This window comes from Pyrus communis, chromosome 17, assembly GCF_041283825.1.
Source record: "Pyrus communis isolate YQ-2024b chromosome 17, ASM4128382v1, whole genome shotgun sequence".
NCBI classification, from domain to species: domain Eukaryota; kingdom Viridiplantae; phylum Streptophyta; class Magnoliopsida; order Rosales; family Rosaceae; genus Pyrus; species Pyrus communis.
In genome coordinates this window covers 21,472,642-21,488,100 of record NC_142581.1, presented here as the reverse complement: position 1 = coordinate 21,488,100, position 15,459 = coordinate 21,472,642, and the positions used below count along the sequence as shown (strand labels likewise).

The 15,459-nt window shown below is 35.1% G+C and overlaps 1 protein-coding gene across 1 annotated transcript; it reads right to left on the bottom strand.

Moving 5' to 3' along the window:
- Positions 1-2,276: 2,276 nt before the first annotated feature.
- On the bottom strand, positions 2,277-5,395 carry LOC137709459 (alpha/beta-Hydrolases superfamily protein). The gene is made up of 9 exons (XM_068448546.2): positions 5,298-5,395; positions 4,941-5,052; positions 3,901-3,937; positions 3,728-3,797; positions 3,532-3,636; positions 3,204-3,354; positions 3,037-3,119; positions 2,792-2,885; positions 2,277-2,714 (listed from the first exon to the last, which is right to left on the bottom strand). Exons 1-9 carry the CDS (start codon positions 5,329-5,331, stop codon positions 2,627-2,629), a joined length of 774 nt encoding a protein of 257 aa, XP_068304647.1. The 5' UTR covers positions 5,332-5,395; the 3' UTR covers positions 2,277-2,626.
- Between the last annotated feature and the right edge of the window lie 10,064 nt (positions 5,396-15,459).

Sequence of the window (15,459 nt, the reverse complement as noted above, 5' to 3'; positions counted from 1 at the left end):
CAATTTGAATCACTTCAAAATTCATCAGCTTCACCATGTTTTTCTCCAGAGGAAGTGGAATGTCCTACATTGAAAATATATAACAAAGTATCAACGTTCTTCCAAAATAACCAATAAATTAAGGGTAAATTACAAAAAACTACCTCAACTATAGGTCCAACGACAATCTCATCCCTCATGTTTGAAAAATGACAATGTCATACCTCATATTACAAATTCGTGTCACTGTCAAACATCCGTCATTTTTTCTATTAATTTTTCTGTTAAATGCTGACGTGGCTTAAGATGGGCTCCACTCCATAATCCAACTGGATTAAAAAATTAATAAAATATGAAATAATTAAATAATTTTTTTTATAAAATAAGTGGGACCCACCCCCTACAAATTCATCACCCTCACCAAATTTAAATCTGTAACTAAACACCCCCACAATCCTCCTCTTCCGCCGCCGCCACAACCCTAAACTCTTTGCTTACAGTTACACTACATCGACGCCATGGTGCTTAACAAAACCCCCACCCAACTCTTCCACCTCCGCCTCTAGCGTGACGCCTTCAGTGCCAAAACCCTTACCTCACTCGTAGTTGTTGCGACATCGCCAAACAGAATAATCAGAGGCGGCAGTCACATCCCCAAACAGAACAACCAGAGGTCTCTTCTCCATCTCCAAACAATTCTCTGTTTTCTTTCTCATCTACACTCTACACCATCGCCGTCTCTCACCGCCTCTCTCCCCTTCTTCAATTTTTCTGCCACTGATTCGGAAGATCCTCATGTCCCACCCGGAGGTGGAGTTCCTCTGGTGGATGGATTCCGACGCCATGTTCACCGACATGGCGTTCGAGGTCCCCTGGGAACGATACAAGGATCACAATTTCGTTATGCACGGATGGAACAAAATGGTGTACGATGACAAGAACTGGATCAGGTTGAACACCGGGTTGTTCTTACTTAGAAATTGCCTGTGGTCGCTCGACATTCTAGACATCTGGGCGCCGATGGGTCCGAAGGGGAAGATTCGGGACGAGGTAGGGTTAGGGTTTCGGGGGAATTGGGGGGGGGGGGGGTTTGTTTGAAATTGGTCTGGAGATGGAGAAGATGAGGGATTGTGGGGGTGTTTATTTACAGATAAATTTGGTGAGGGTGATGAATTTTTAGGGGGTGGGTTCTTATTTTATAAAAATATTATTTAATTATTTAATATTTTATTAATTTTTTAATCCAGTTGGACTAAGTAGTGGATCCCATCTTAAGCCACGTCAACATTTAATAAAAAAATTAACAGAAAAATTGATGGAGATCTGACATTGAAACGAATTTATAAGATGAGGTATGACATTGTCATTTTTCAAACATGATGTATGAGATTGTCGTTGGACCTATAGTTGAGGTAGTTTTTTGTAATTTACTCATAAATTAATACTAAGATAAGGGTAAAATATATAATATAATATTTGACTCATCACTCACCATCGCCAAACCAGAAACGCGTGTCACCTCCACAATCCCGATCCAGGTTGAGGTCAAGCTCTCCAACAGGCTTGGGAAGTGGCCGTAAATTCATTTTTGCATGCTGTGCCTTCTTTCCCTCCTCCTCCTCCTCCATACCGCAATTCTAAAGAAGGCAGTGATGAAATTGGGAATGATGATGAAGCTACCAACAAGAACAAGTGGACAACACAGAAGGAGTCGAATAATGCATGATTCTGGTTTGCTTTTAGAGCTGATTATAGACAATCTGCTTAATAATCGGACAAAGCTACCAACAAGAACGATTGGACAACACAAGCTACTAATCTGCTTCCCGCTTCCGCAAACTCATCCAAAGACTACCTCTTTGTATTGCCAGAATTTCGGTAAGCCTTGTTCTCAAAGGCAGTGCTACTTCGTGATGTCATTGCAAAGCTCGGTGATATGTTTGGGTGTCCATGGTGAGAGGAAAGGTGTAAATTAATTATCAGTTGCAATAAGAATTAGGGAAATTTTGCAGGTACCTTCGTTTTCTTTTTCGTCTCTCTTGATTGTATGTCACTCTTTACTGATGCTGGATTTTGTGAAAACTAGAAAGGTATTTTTTTGTAATGGAGATGTGCTTAGCAAATGATCAAAATTCTTTTCAGTTATCATATAATTCCAAGCAGACATTGACTTGAGTTGCAAACTTGCAGTTACTCTTTTGTGAACTCAGGCAGACTTTCGCACCCACGATCGAATCCTCCTCCTCCTAGTTTAAATGAATTTAGTGTAGAATATTGCTTGTATCTGGAAAAGTATGAACTCAGAAAATAGTAATAATTATATTACATTAACGAATACCAAAACAAGAGCGCAGACTAGCCGCGGAGCTTGGATACGGTTTCCCGATCGGAGATCCATGGATCACAGACGGTATCAATTCAACCACTACTCACTCTACTCCCCCCAAGTGGAATACAAAAAGCACACCCAAAACTTTATTTGTCGGAAACAACAGAACACAAAAGGGAATTAGAAAGGTCAGTCTAGCTATACCCATATACTCCATGCCCCATTTTGTATAACACCTACTTGTGCATGTGCTTTTCTCACCCGTTATTGTTAGCTACGTACTACTTCCTCATTAGCTCCACGCAGAAACAGTCAGATTTACGAGCGATACCCATCAAGCCCCAGCCTTGCAGAAAGCCAACTGGAGACTTCATTCATCTCTTTGGGAATAGTGTAGTGACCGAGCCTACAATGTCGAACCACATACTCAGAAAATTTTCTTAAAAGGGTTTGAACAAAATGTATTGCTTGAGATATTTTTACCCTTCAAAGGGTTTGAACGAAAGGTATCGGAATCCTGCTGAAGTCAAGCAGTGGACTGATTTCTCTCCATAGTTGTAGGGCACTACATCATCACCTACAAAAAATATGTGATCAGTTTCGCATACTATTGTTGATGATCTTCTGTGCAGCATAATGGCTTCTGGTGTGACGTATATTAAGTGACCTAGATACCGTTCAAATAAATGCAGACTGCAGTATTGGCAAAAAATTATATGGAGACATACTGCTTCCATGGCATTGCAAAATGGGTAATGATGCGGCACGCCTCAAAGCCTCATGTGACCCTTCTATTTTGTTCCGTAAGCTCCTGCACAAAGTTGCAAGCCTTTTAATTATTGGACATGTAAGTCTTTTGGTATTGATACTCGGATCAACACGTACAAAGTCATACCTCGCTCCTGGAAGCCAGCCACTTAGTCCAACAACTGCCCTCAGATTGAGAGGATATGGGTTCCCATTTCCGTACCTACCCGCAGCATAACAAGTTGCAGAGTAAAGGGCCATTGCAGCACCCATGCTAAAGCCTCCAATACCGACTTTAACTGCCACAAGAAAACGTGATATACATTTAAGACATTCAGAAATGAAAATAATCAGCATAAATTCTGATTAATTTCTTGAAAACTTGTGCAGATTTTAAAGATGATGGTTTGTAACAAAGGGAGGAAAAAGAATCCCACAAATTTATTCATTTTAAAGTCGTGTAGAACTGAACGTACCATCAGCTGGCTCAGATGACAACAAGTTTGCAATATGCGCTGCTGAAGCATCTAAACTCTCCCAATCATCTGGACCATCGTCTGAAAGCTCTCCAACTGCGAACCCTGAAAAGGAATCACATAATTCAGAAGATTATTATCAACATATGAAGAAGTGCAAAGTATACTATTTCATCTAACCGAAGTATAATCTTACATGCAGTGCAAGCAAATCCACCGAGCATAGCCACAGGACGTTTAGGAGCAGTTGGGCAGATCCACTTAATCTGTTTCATAATTGTATGTTAGAAAGTTAATTTTCATACAGGTTGAACAAAGTTGTAACAGAACTACAAATTCTTAAACTTAGGGATACACATGTATGCTTACATTTGGAAGAGGTAGAGATTCCAACATTTGAGATGTGCTGCAGACAGAAGGAGCATAACATGAGACTTTTTAGGTCTTAGATTATTCATCACGCATGCAATACAACGGCTGAAAATTAAAACTGAAATTGCAGGTGGAGCCTGTGCAGCTCTTCTGAACATGTTGAGAAAGCACCAACACAGGCAACGACACAAGCAACGAAACCACAATTGTATCGAGGATAAAAGGAACCGAACCAGCTTATGTGTCGATTATGCAAGAATAATCCATACTTAGAAAGCATATTTGTAACCAATTAAGTGCATTTCTGGTTCCCCACTCGGAGAACAAAGTAAACTAGCGGCCCCCCAGTAATGACTTTGGCATATACTATTTCCCAAATCAAGGCTTATCAAATTAAGCTTGCCATCGATCATATTAGAAGTGAAAGGGACAACTATCATATCATAAAATCTCACGGTGCTCCTCTCTTAATTGAATTTATTCGATTGATAATCTCACCGGAAAGATGCTGAAAAGATCTATAATGGAACCCTCCTTTGTAAAATTATAGAATATGTACAGGTGTTGACATTCTTGAACACGTTTTCTTTTTCTCTTAAGCGAAAACCAAAAAGTCCATCCTTGCAGTGCAGGACATATAGTTGATACAAAAGGGAAGGAATGAAGAATTGTATCGACTGTTGATGATAAGTCAAGTTATAAACACCAAATTCAAAAAATCTGTCTTATGATAAAGTTAAGGAAGACAGGTTTGGTGGTGTTATGACAAATCACGCTTGATACTCAAATTCAATTATGACCTTAACTATTTAACTGAGGAATGTTGCTGCAAGCAGCTGAGTACGAAACATTATGCTATTCATGTTGTCGTCTCTGATGCGATACAAGATTAGTCGGCTGAGGTTTTCTTTCCCTAATTAGATAGAGTAGGGCTTCAAGAGAAAGTCTTCCGGATACAGAACCACAGCAATGCATGATATATCACTCAGAAAATGGGCAAAGGAATACAAAAACAAAAAGAGTAAAAGCAAGAATACCTTGAACCGTTGTCCCCAAGTCCATGCAGCCAGACCATTGTTGCTTGATGCCTTCCTTTGGGCCTCACCACATGTGTCCTACCAAACTCAATTCTTCTAGCAGTTCTGCTACCTGAAATTTTTGTCAACATAAAGTGGCTACTCAGCGACTATACAAGTTTAAGATGCCTCAACTAACCAGAACAACCCTTTCCCCCCTCTGTAGAAATCAATAATAAGAACACAAAACTTAAGACAGCGAAAACCCGAAAATTGAGTTGCCTAATTGAATGAAATATAGTAATATCTATTATCTATATAGACTTGAACAAATTGAGACAATGAAAGTGCTAATGCTATGCTGGGCAAGAAACAAACCAGAAGACATGTTAGAATGCGTATAGCTCATCATTGCATGTTTTTTGGGTAAACTGCGCTAAACAGGCCACCTATTGCAACAAGCTAGAAGAAGGCACTGCAATGTAGAAAACTAAGAATGGGAATGTGTATTTATAGGCAAATGGTTGGGGGGAAGAGTGAGAAAAATGGAATAGAACATGTGAGAATATGCATCATTCATCACTATTAAGACAAGTGTGCAATGCATACCAGCTACGCCAAAAACTGCCTCGAAACTGAAAAGGAGAAAAAGCAAAGCAAAGCATCAATGAAAAGGAGAGGTAAATAAAGGGACAAAAGTAGGAAGATAGCAGAGAGAATCCATGCCAAGGTTGAGCACATTCATCCATTCATTAGAAAGAGAGAGAGCTCTTGCAACAAAGACAGACAGATAACATCCACAGAGAGAGAGAGAGAGAGAGAGAGAGAGAGAGGAATCTATGCTTCTTGCTTGTGGGTAGCAGCCAGAAATAAAGCAAAAACCCAACAGCAACACCATAAACCGAAAAGAATATTGCTGAGAGAAAGAATAACACAAGTTTGTAAAAGAAAAATATATTTTTTCCAATCATTAGTTAACGAATTTTTCATGATTGATTTGATGGATACCCATTAACCACAATTAAAATTTTTCTAGTGTTCCAGTTTTCTTGTTTTTTTTTTTCCATCTACATTCTAGTGCTCAGTTTCAAAATATGAAATAAACTAGTGAAAAATCTCACCTGTGGAAAAGAGCCAAGAAACTGACGAACTGGGTTCCATTCAGCCTCCAGGTGATCTCTCTCACTTGTATTCCTTTCCCCTTATAAAATTTATGTTCTTTTTTTTTTTATTGTATCTATACAATATTGATACGGAGATATATATATATATATATATATATATATATATATATATAATATTGGCATAAAATTGTATGTATGTATACACACACACTATGCTGTAATAACTTATATTTCCAAAAAGATTTGTGCATAGATTACCAACCTGGATTTGTTATACAAAAGAGACAAAGGGAAAAGTAAGTAAACGATCTCTCCTTCCATCACCTTTGCCAATTGGCAACTTTCTTACTTTCCACTACAATTGAACCCCCACCTTTTAAGAGTTTTTGTTCATATTCATTAGAGAAGACAACCAAAATCACTAGGATTTTTTTAGCGACGTTTCTAATTTATAATTTTATTACCACTGATATTACTATTAAGCTAAAATTAAAAAAGGAGTTGATGTCATTTAGTACTACAGTCTGATGACACTATTTGATTGATAAGTCTTATGTTCAAATCTCATAAATGACGAGTTCGATACCAATTTATTCTACATTCCTTTGGTGAAAATATACTGTGTTATGTCAAAATGAGGAAGTGGGTCAGAAAGGTGCAAGGGTTAAAGAGAAAAACTTTCTCCAACAAAGCGATCCACCATTTGCTTCACATGATGTTTTTAATGTGTTATAATATGATGATAGACAACATAAGTATATGTCATAGACTTAAGGTAGTGTTAATTAGTTAACACACATATTTATATGTGGATTTGTAATGCCAGATTGAAGTGGAAAGAATTCACTCGTCTTGAATAATAAATAGGTCCAAAAACATATATAATTAAAAAAAAAATTACTTAGACCCTTACTGAAGTCCATCTTTCTTTGCATTTCCAAGGGACTAGCTAAACCACATTGCTTAGCTATTTAACCTAAAATAACTAAAACCTTGCTCCAAGAGAGTAGTTATATTTCATCTTAAAATAGCTATGCGAATAGTTGCTAACTTGCATGATTTAGCTAAGAGGAGATATAGTTTAGCAAAACGTTAAACAGTTTTTATGCTAATAGCAAAATGTTAAACATTAAATAATGTTAAAACTCACCAGTTGCACTCTATCTCCTCTTTTTGGCCCATACCCTCCTACATTTGTATCACATCCCTAACATAAATAGGGCGCACTAATATCAGCAGCTTTCATCTCTATTAGGGCTAGTTTGGTATTGCTGTGCTTTGAAAAAAAGCTACTTCTGCTGTGCTGTGAGAATAAGCAGTTGTGAAATAAAGCAGCAGAATGTTTGGTAAACTTTTTTGTAAAAGTGTTTTTGAAAAAAAGCTACTTCTGCTGTGCTGTGAGAATAAGCAGTTGTGAAATAAAGCAGCAAAGTGTTTGGTAAACTTTTTTGTAAAAGTGCTTTTGAAAAGAAAAAAAAACAATATTATAGTGTTTGGTAAACTTTTATGTAAAACAAATGTAAAAAAAAGCCGGTTTTTCAAAGCTAGGTTTTGCAACTTCTTGTTTTTGGCCTTTTTTCATCCAAAACTGCGAAAAAAAAACTGAAGCTGAATGTTTACCAAACACAAAAACAGCTCCCAGCTTTTTTTGATACCAGCTTTTTTCAAAATCATCTCAGTACCAAACCAGACCTTAGAGAGGTGATACAAATATGATAGGTAAAATGTGATACTTTTACATAATATTCGTAATAGCTAGTATTGTAAGATGCTAATTTAAACTGACTAGCGAAAACAATTTGCAATCAAAGACTAACTAAATCAAGAAAAATATAGCTATAATGCTCTTGGAGATGCTCTGGTAACACTTATGAAAAGAAAAATGACCAAGGACGTACATATAAGGAGCCCAACAATAAGTCCAAAGTTGAATACATCATGATCAAAATCAATGGTCTCTGAACTTGTCCCCCTATTTCATGTTTACTCTTCAGCTAAGATCAAAATCATTTTTCAAAAGATTTCCTATATCATGAAATGTTTGTTGACTTAACTCTAACATTGAAAATAATTTTTTAACCTCAGATAAAAAACCCAAAAACTGTTGTCACATCGTCGTTTATTTCCTTTGGCAACAAGCAAGTTAAAACCAGAAGTTTAATTAGGATTAACTCATATTCCAATACTTTAACCTCAAATGCTGTTATCCAAACAGAAGTTCTAACTTCTTTTTTTCATTTTTTATTTTTTTCGCTTCTCCTTCTGTTATCCAAATTATTTTGTAGTTGGTCACTCAGAAAGTGGCCCAGGAATAAATCCTGGTTTCAATGTGATAAATTTGATAAAAAGAAGAAGCACCAATTACTTACTAAGAGGCTCCATAGAGAAATAGGTTAGGGTCCAAAGCACATTATGCACCACTAAGTTGCAGCATCCATGCAGCATGGTGATGTGTATGAAGGTTTCTTTTAACTTTCTCTCCTTTAAATTGTTTTTTCTTTCTTTAACGTTGTGAATATTTTCTGCAAATTTGATAACTAGAACATTTTAGGTTCTGCATAGATTATTGTACAATTTACATAGCAAGAGAAATCACAAATAGGAAAAACATAATACTTTAGTGTCAATTGTTTATGCATGCATGCAATTGTAGAGTTTTAAATAAACTTAATTTGGATTCATTAAAGTTTTTGTATCGCCCAATTGTTCACAAAATTTAAACTCTGATACCAAATTATCATTAGCACATCTATCAAATTGTTGAGAGTTATGAACGTACAAGACAATTTGTAGGAATGATTTTCTTTTATATTAAAACAGTTGACCACACATCTCTGGAAATACTACTAATTAACATGGCAAACAGCCGTAGGAAAATGGCAGCATCTAAAAACTTTGCGAGGTCAACATGCATTAGGACAAGTTTTCCTTACTTTATGGAAATAATTTTAGATTAGCAGCACAACTTTTTTCCTTGTCAACTCCTTCCTTTTCCCACACTCCCATAGAGGAAGAATCATTGTCGATTAGACAACTGGGTTTATACTAACTACAGATTTGTTTAAAACAGACAACAATATGCTGTTGGCACTAGTGATCTGTTATTGGAGTTTATTTAATTCGGTTCATTATAGATTTATTGAAGGCTGCAAATGGTTTAAATTGCCACTTTTGAAATTTTGGACAAAGTATCCTACTAAAATATGTGGATAAAATTTGGAGAGGCAGCAACTTTCGAACTTTTAGAAACCAATGCAGCTCACAAGTTACTATGATTGCTTGTTTCATTTGCAAGGCTGGATTGCACAAACAAAAGTCTAATCTCCGAGAGGGACATCCAGGGTTCTTGAGGAACATATCAACCTAGCTATATGTTGATGGATAAAAAATTTAAGCATTAAGTATATCTAGGCAAGAAGCAGGTTCTCCTCTAGTGACTAGACATTTATGAATTGTGAACCATACCATTTCTTTAAAGTATTACTTTGTTTTCGAAACATAGTTAAATAATTATCCTTTTTTTCGTGACATATAGAAGATGTCCTAAGTTCTAATCTCGTGAATGAAAATTTGTTTTGTTGAATAAATAAGTAAATATGTATATAATTGGTTTAGTGAAAAACTATTAAAACAAACTCCGACAACCTTAGAGGTATATAGAATTTGATGGAGTTTCATAGAGTTATATGAAAATATGAATTTTGAGAAAGTTTATTTTACTTCCATATAATTCATGTGAATTTTAATTGAATCCTACATGAATTTTAATAAGTTTATGAGACGTTTATCATAGATTTTAATAGATTTATGCAGTTATACTGTCATGAATATTTTAATGGCCAATTTATTAATATGCTTTTCTATTTGCAAATGTTTATTATTTGAAAAGCTGATTATGACCGTGGCAAGGTGACTTTTATGTTGGGAATTTGATCATGACTCTAAATCTTTAGGCCGGCTATTTTGTTCTTACTGATATAGAAAAGTTTCCAATGTAAAGAGTTATACATGGTCTTTATTTGAGAAGGATTATCAGTTTCATACATGCGTGAATTCTCATAGACGAATCACATAGATTGTTTGTACTGTGCTCTCACATAAGATATTGGTTAAGCATTGAGCTTTTGACAGAGAGAAGGATCGCTATCGACAACGATTTCAAGTTCATCGATTACAGGTATGTTTTCTATCTTATTTGAATCACAAGGTTAGATTTAGAGCTGTCGTAGCTTTTAAGAAGAAATATGGTAAATATACTTCATTACTTTAGTCATCCTCTAGCGTTACAATATTTAGGCACATATTCCTTATTATACAAGGAATGCAATTACAAGGGTACTGAAATTAAATATAAAGATTACAAATTCTAATCCTACCTAAAATATGACTCCTAGAATATTCACAATTAAGACTCAAATCAACATTCTCCCTAAAGTTGGTGCATAGATATTATACATGCTCAGCTTGATAATTGAGTCTTGGAAAACTTTACTACTTACTCCATGAGTAAGAACATCAGCCAGCTGCTCTTCTGAATTCACAAATGGTATAGATGTAATCTTCCTTTTATGGTTTTCCTTGACAAAATGTTGATTAACCTTCATATGTTTGTTCAGTCATATTCTACCAGATGATTTGCAATCTCCCTTGCAGATTTATTGTCACAATATAAAGTCATAGCCTCCTTAATTTGGTTCAAAACCAAGACATCTCAAAAGTTTACGTAACCAAAGAAGTTTCACATATTTCGTGTGCCATTCCTCTATACTCAGCTTCAGCAGATGACCTTGACACCACTTTCTGCTTCTTACAATGCGACATAACCTTGGCTCATTTTATGGGTTAAATTTGGCTCGAAAATAGGTTTTAACCCAAAACCTTTTTTTAACCCAATTATTGGAGAAGCTTTGGGTAAGTTTAAAACTTAAATTTTGAATTTTAATCCAACCATTAAAGTTGGTCTTAGTGGAAACATATCGTTATGTCAAAAACAGGAGTTCAGAAAGATGCAATGGATTAAAGAGAGAAACCTTATCCAACAAGGCAATTTACCATTTGCTTCACATGATGTTTTTGACGTGTTACAATATGAGTAAACGAAAAATTATATGTCATAGACTTAAAGTAGTGTAATGTAATACCAGATTGAAGTGGAGACAACTCACTTACCTTGAAAAATAGGTCCAAAAGCATAATTTAGAAAAATTAATTACTTAGGCCCTTAGTGAAGTCTAATCGACGAGGGACGTCCAGGGTTCTTGAGGAACTTCAGCCTAGCTATAAGTTAATGGATAAAAAAGTTTAAGCATCAAGTATATCTAGGCAAGAAGCAGGTTCTCCGCTATTGACTGGACATTTACGAATTGTGAACCATACCATTTATTTAAAGTATTACTTTGTTTTCTAAACATAGTTAAATATGTCAATTATCGTTAGCTTTGGCGGCATATAGAAGAGGTCCTAAGTTCTAATGAATGAGAATTTGTCGTTGAATAAATAAATAAATATATTTGTATATAATTTGGTTTAGTGAAAAATTACTAAAACAAACTTCAACAACCTTAAGGGGTGTATCATATGTAGAATTTGATGGAGTTTCATAGAATTATATGAAGACATGAATTTAAGAGAGTTTGCTTGACTACCATAGAATTTATGTGAATTTTAATTGAATCCTGCGTGGATTTTAATGAAGTTTGTGAGACTTTTATCATGGATTTTAATAGAATTATGCTGATTTTTATGGTATTTTAATGACCAATTTATTAATGAATTCAAATTTTTATTATTTGAAAAGGTGATTAAGGTGACTTGTATGTTAGAATTTGATCATGAATCCAAGTCTTTAGGCCGGTTATTTAGTCCTTATTTTGAGAAGGATTATCAGTTTCATACATACATGGATTCTAATAGAAGAATCACATGAATTGTTTGTACTGTGCTCTCACAAAAGATACCGGTATCGACTACGGCTTCAAAGTTCATCGATCTCTATAGGTATGTTTTCATTCTTCTTCGAATTACAAGGTTTAGATTTAGAGCTGTCGTAGAGCTCTTATCGTGCTCTTATAGCGTTTTCATAGTGCGCTCTTTCTGTAGTGCTCTTATAGAGCCCTTTTAGTGTGCGTTAAGTGTTGTGATTTATTAACTTACCTTTGATCTTTGAGGGTTTAAACATGTTCTTACATTTTATTGACTCTATAAAAGTTTATTTTGAATGCATCTGAATTTGAAAGTCTATGAAAATTCATCAAACTCCATATACAATACACATCGTGTAATAAGACACTTGTAATTTATATAGCACTCATGATAACATGAACGTCGAATGTTACTGATCATACACTATTATCACTACATGTTATTCAATGACAATAGCAATACTTGTTAGTGAGTCACAATACAAGAAAAAAATTTGGGCCACCGCACATAAAAAATTTGTGGCATAAGAAGGATTTTTATCTTTCGTTTAGGTCGGCCTCCTTGTAAATGAGCGTGAAGTTTTATTCTTATATGAAATGATCGTTATATTAATTGATTCATATGGACTGGTAAGTTTCAAAACTAGTAAAAAAAATGCTTGCGTAACAAAACTTTAGATGACGAAGCATATTTCGTCCAAACAGACTTCGCTTGACAAATTAAGACTTCGTCGTGCCAAATGACGAAGTAATAAGGTTATTTTAATGTTTGTTTAGTGATATTTTCCGTTCTAGTATTATTGTGTCTTAATTGTCAGCTCTACTCATTTGTCTCGTTTTCTCTGCAAAGTTCCAGAAACCTCCATCCACATACCACCAAATAGAAGCCTCTCTTCAAATTCTATGGGGTTTTGCTCCTAGTTTTGTGCTAGGTTAATTTTGTCTGACCCCCACTGTTCTTGTAAACTAGGTTGCACGGACACTCCAAAATCCTAAAGTGTGGAGTGACCTACTGTTCTTGTAACTAGGTTGCATGGACACTCCAAAATCCTGAAAACTCTGAGTGTCGAACACTCTACCGCGTCCACGACACGAGTTGGACACGGTCAAGACACGGCCAAGACACTAGTCAAGATATGGTAGGAGCATTTTCGTAAATTTGAAAAATATTTTGAGTCAATTTTGGAAACATTGAAACATGTGGGCAATTTGGAAAACCAAAAACTAAAGCCTAAAAGCAACCCGACCTAACCTAACTTCAATCCTAGTGTTGTTTTAATTATTATGTTTTTGGTTATGTTAGTTATTATGTATAATGAATGAATTTGATGAACACGATTATTTCGTTATATTATTATTTTTATTATTTTTTTTTAATATATGCAATATCTACTATACATTTATTATATTTTAATCGTCGTATCTTAGCCGTCTCCGTGTCTTATTTTCTAAGATTTGCCATGTTCCTATATCGTCGTGTCACGTGTCTTCATATCCGTATCCGTGTCTATGCAATCTAAGTTGTAAGGTTTTGTGTTTTCCCTGGTAGAGATCGTGTATTTACTTTGTAAAACTCGTGTTCCGAACAAAAAGAATGGAAGAACAATGAAAATTCGTATCCCATTTTGGCTACAGTTGAGCAGGATTCCTGCTTATAAACTTTGTGTGTGTGTGTGTGTAGGAAACCTTTAAGAGAAGGGATCCCTTTTTTTTTTTTTTTTTTTATAAAAATGGGGATTAGTTGTAAGGTCCACACCACATCGAACTTTAACAATCTGAACTGTTTATTTTTCAAGTTGCACCTCATAGATCAATTCTTACAAATTATTAGCCACATCGAAAATATTTAAAACATCTAATTGAGTTCAAAGAAATTAACAAATACTTTGGTATATAAGAAACAATGAAATTTTATCTTGATAATTAAATAGGCAAATGATTTCGGATTGAATTGAATTTTTTCAAGAATGATCTATGAATCGAAACTTACAAAATAGACGGTTCGGATCGTTAAAGTTCGATGTAGAGCGAGCCCCACACCTAATCCCTTTTTTAAAAAAAAAAACAAATAAAGATCTCTTTGCATAAAGCACCTGTGTGTGAGTGTGTGTGTGTGTTACTCTATTCTAAACTTAGGGACGGGCAGCTACAGTGAAAATGGGTTGTGGGGTGGGGGGGTGGGGAAGGGGGAAGGGATTTGGTTTTAATACGAAATTGCCATTTCTTTTATGTAAACATGGCCTATGGTGTGAGTTCCTGAGTTCGGGACCTACGTGGGTTGTAGTGTGAATTTGTGGGTGCCTTGGGTTTTTTTGTTAGAGTAATGCATTTGCCCATTTAGGCTCCTTACTAGGTCTGTCACAATTAGTTGTAACTCATTTAAACATTTTTGGTTTTTTTTTTTAGGGTTAACGGTTTCATTAGTGGGGCAAGTTTATTTTCAAAAAATACATAGTGAGTTGAATGCCATATTATGTAACCTTATTTGTATTTGTAATGTTGTTGAAAACAAATGTATTTCTTTTTTAATATTGCTTTAATTTCATTTTGAGGATAAAATAAACAAGATTTTTTTTAATTCATTTTCTTGCACAAATATATGGTATTAAAACTTTTATTATATATTTTTTTATTTATATGACAAATTTCTCAATCTGTTGTTGTGCGCCGGGCATAATGCTTGTGTATTCTACACTTTTCCTAGATCACTGTTTTTAAGTGGATCTAAAACTTTAGACCCAGTTGACGAGTCTGCGCTCATATATGGCTTTCAAATTCCACATGATTAGTTGATTCATAGAATCAAGATCGGTAATATTCTTTTCTTCCATGAGTGTTATCCGCAAAATCACTACTCTTAAACTTGATTACTAAGCGTTTTGGTGGCCGAGCCATCAACACTCAGGAATGGTATGTATCATATGATTGTGGGCCTGTGATGTCAAAAGATATGCATTAACTGTTGAGAGTTGCTTTCTTGCGTTTGGAGACATTTAAAGCTTAACACGTAGATAACATATATTGAATGATAGTCAAATTATTAAAAGTAAATAAACATATTACCCTAATTACAAGTCAACTCGCAACAATTACTTTATTGGGTCACGCGTTCGAATAAAAAATATTCTTACTTGTCCTTGGTGTAATTATGGAATCATTTGAATATAAATCGTAATTTTTTTAATACATTCGATATTATCTTAAGTACTAAAGGATAGGGGAGTGGGCTGAATCTCATAATGAGCTAGTCATAATAATTTGGTTCAAATTCGTTTTTGGCAAAAATTAAATCTAAAACATCTCACTTACAAGTGAAGAGGAATACTAAGTGGCATATATAAATTGTAATTTGTTCTGTTAAATCTCCGACATGGGATTTTCAACATGCCCCACCTACTCTGATAGGAGGTTAAAGACAGGCTGAATGGTCCAACGCCGATATTATCCTCAACTTAACCACTTGTAGCACATAGGATGTGGAATTTTAACCTTAAA

What these genes read in the sequence shown, in the direction of transcription:
- LOC137709459 (XM_068448546.2), bottom strand. Translation starts at nt 5,331, where the DNA reads ATGATGAGCTATACGCATTCTAACATGTCTTCTG. An exon ending in CTTGGGGACAACGGTTCAAG is followed by an intron (nt 3,938 to 4,940) that starts GTATTCTTGCTT and finishes TTCTGTCTGCAG; the next exon opens with CACATCTCAAATGTTGGAAT. An exon ending in GGCTGGCTTCCAGGAGCGAG is followed by an intron (nt 3,120 to 3,203) that starts GTATGACTTTGT and finishes AACTTTGTGCAG; the next exon opens with GAGCTTACGGAACAAAATAG.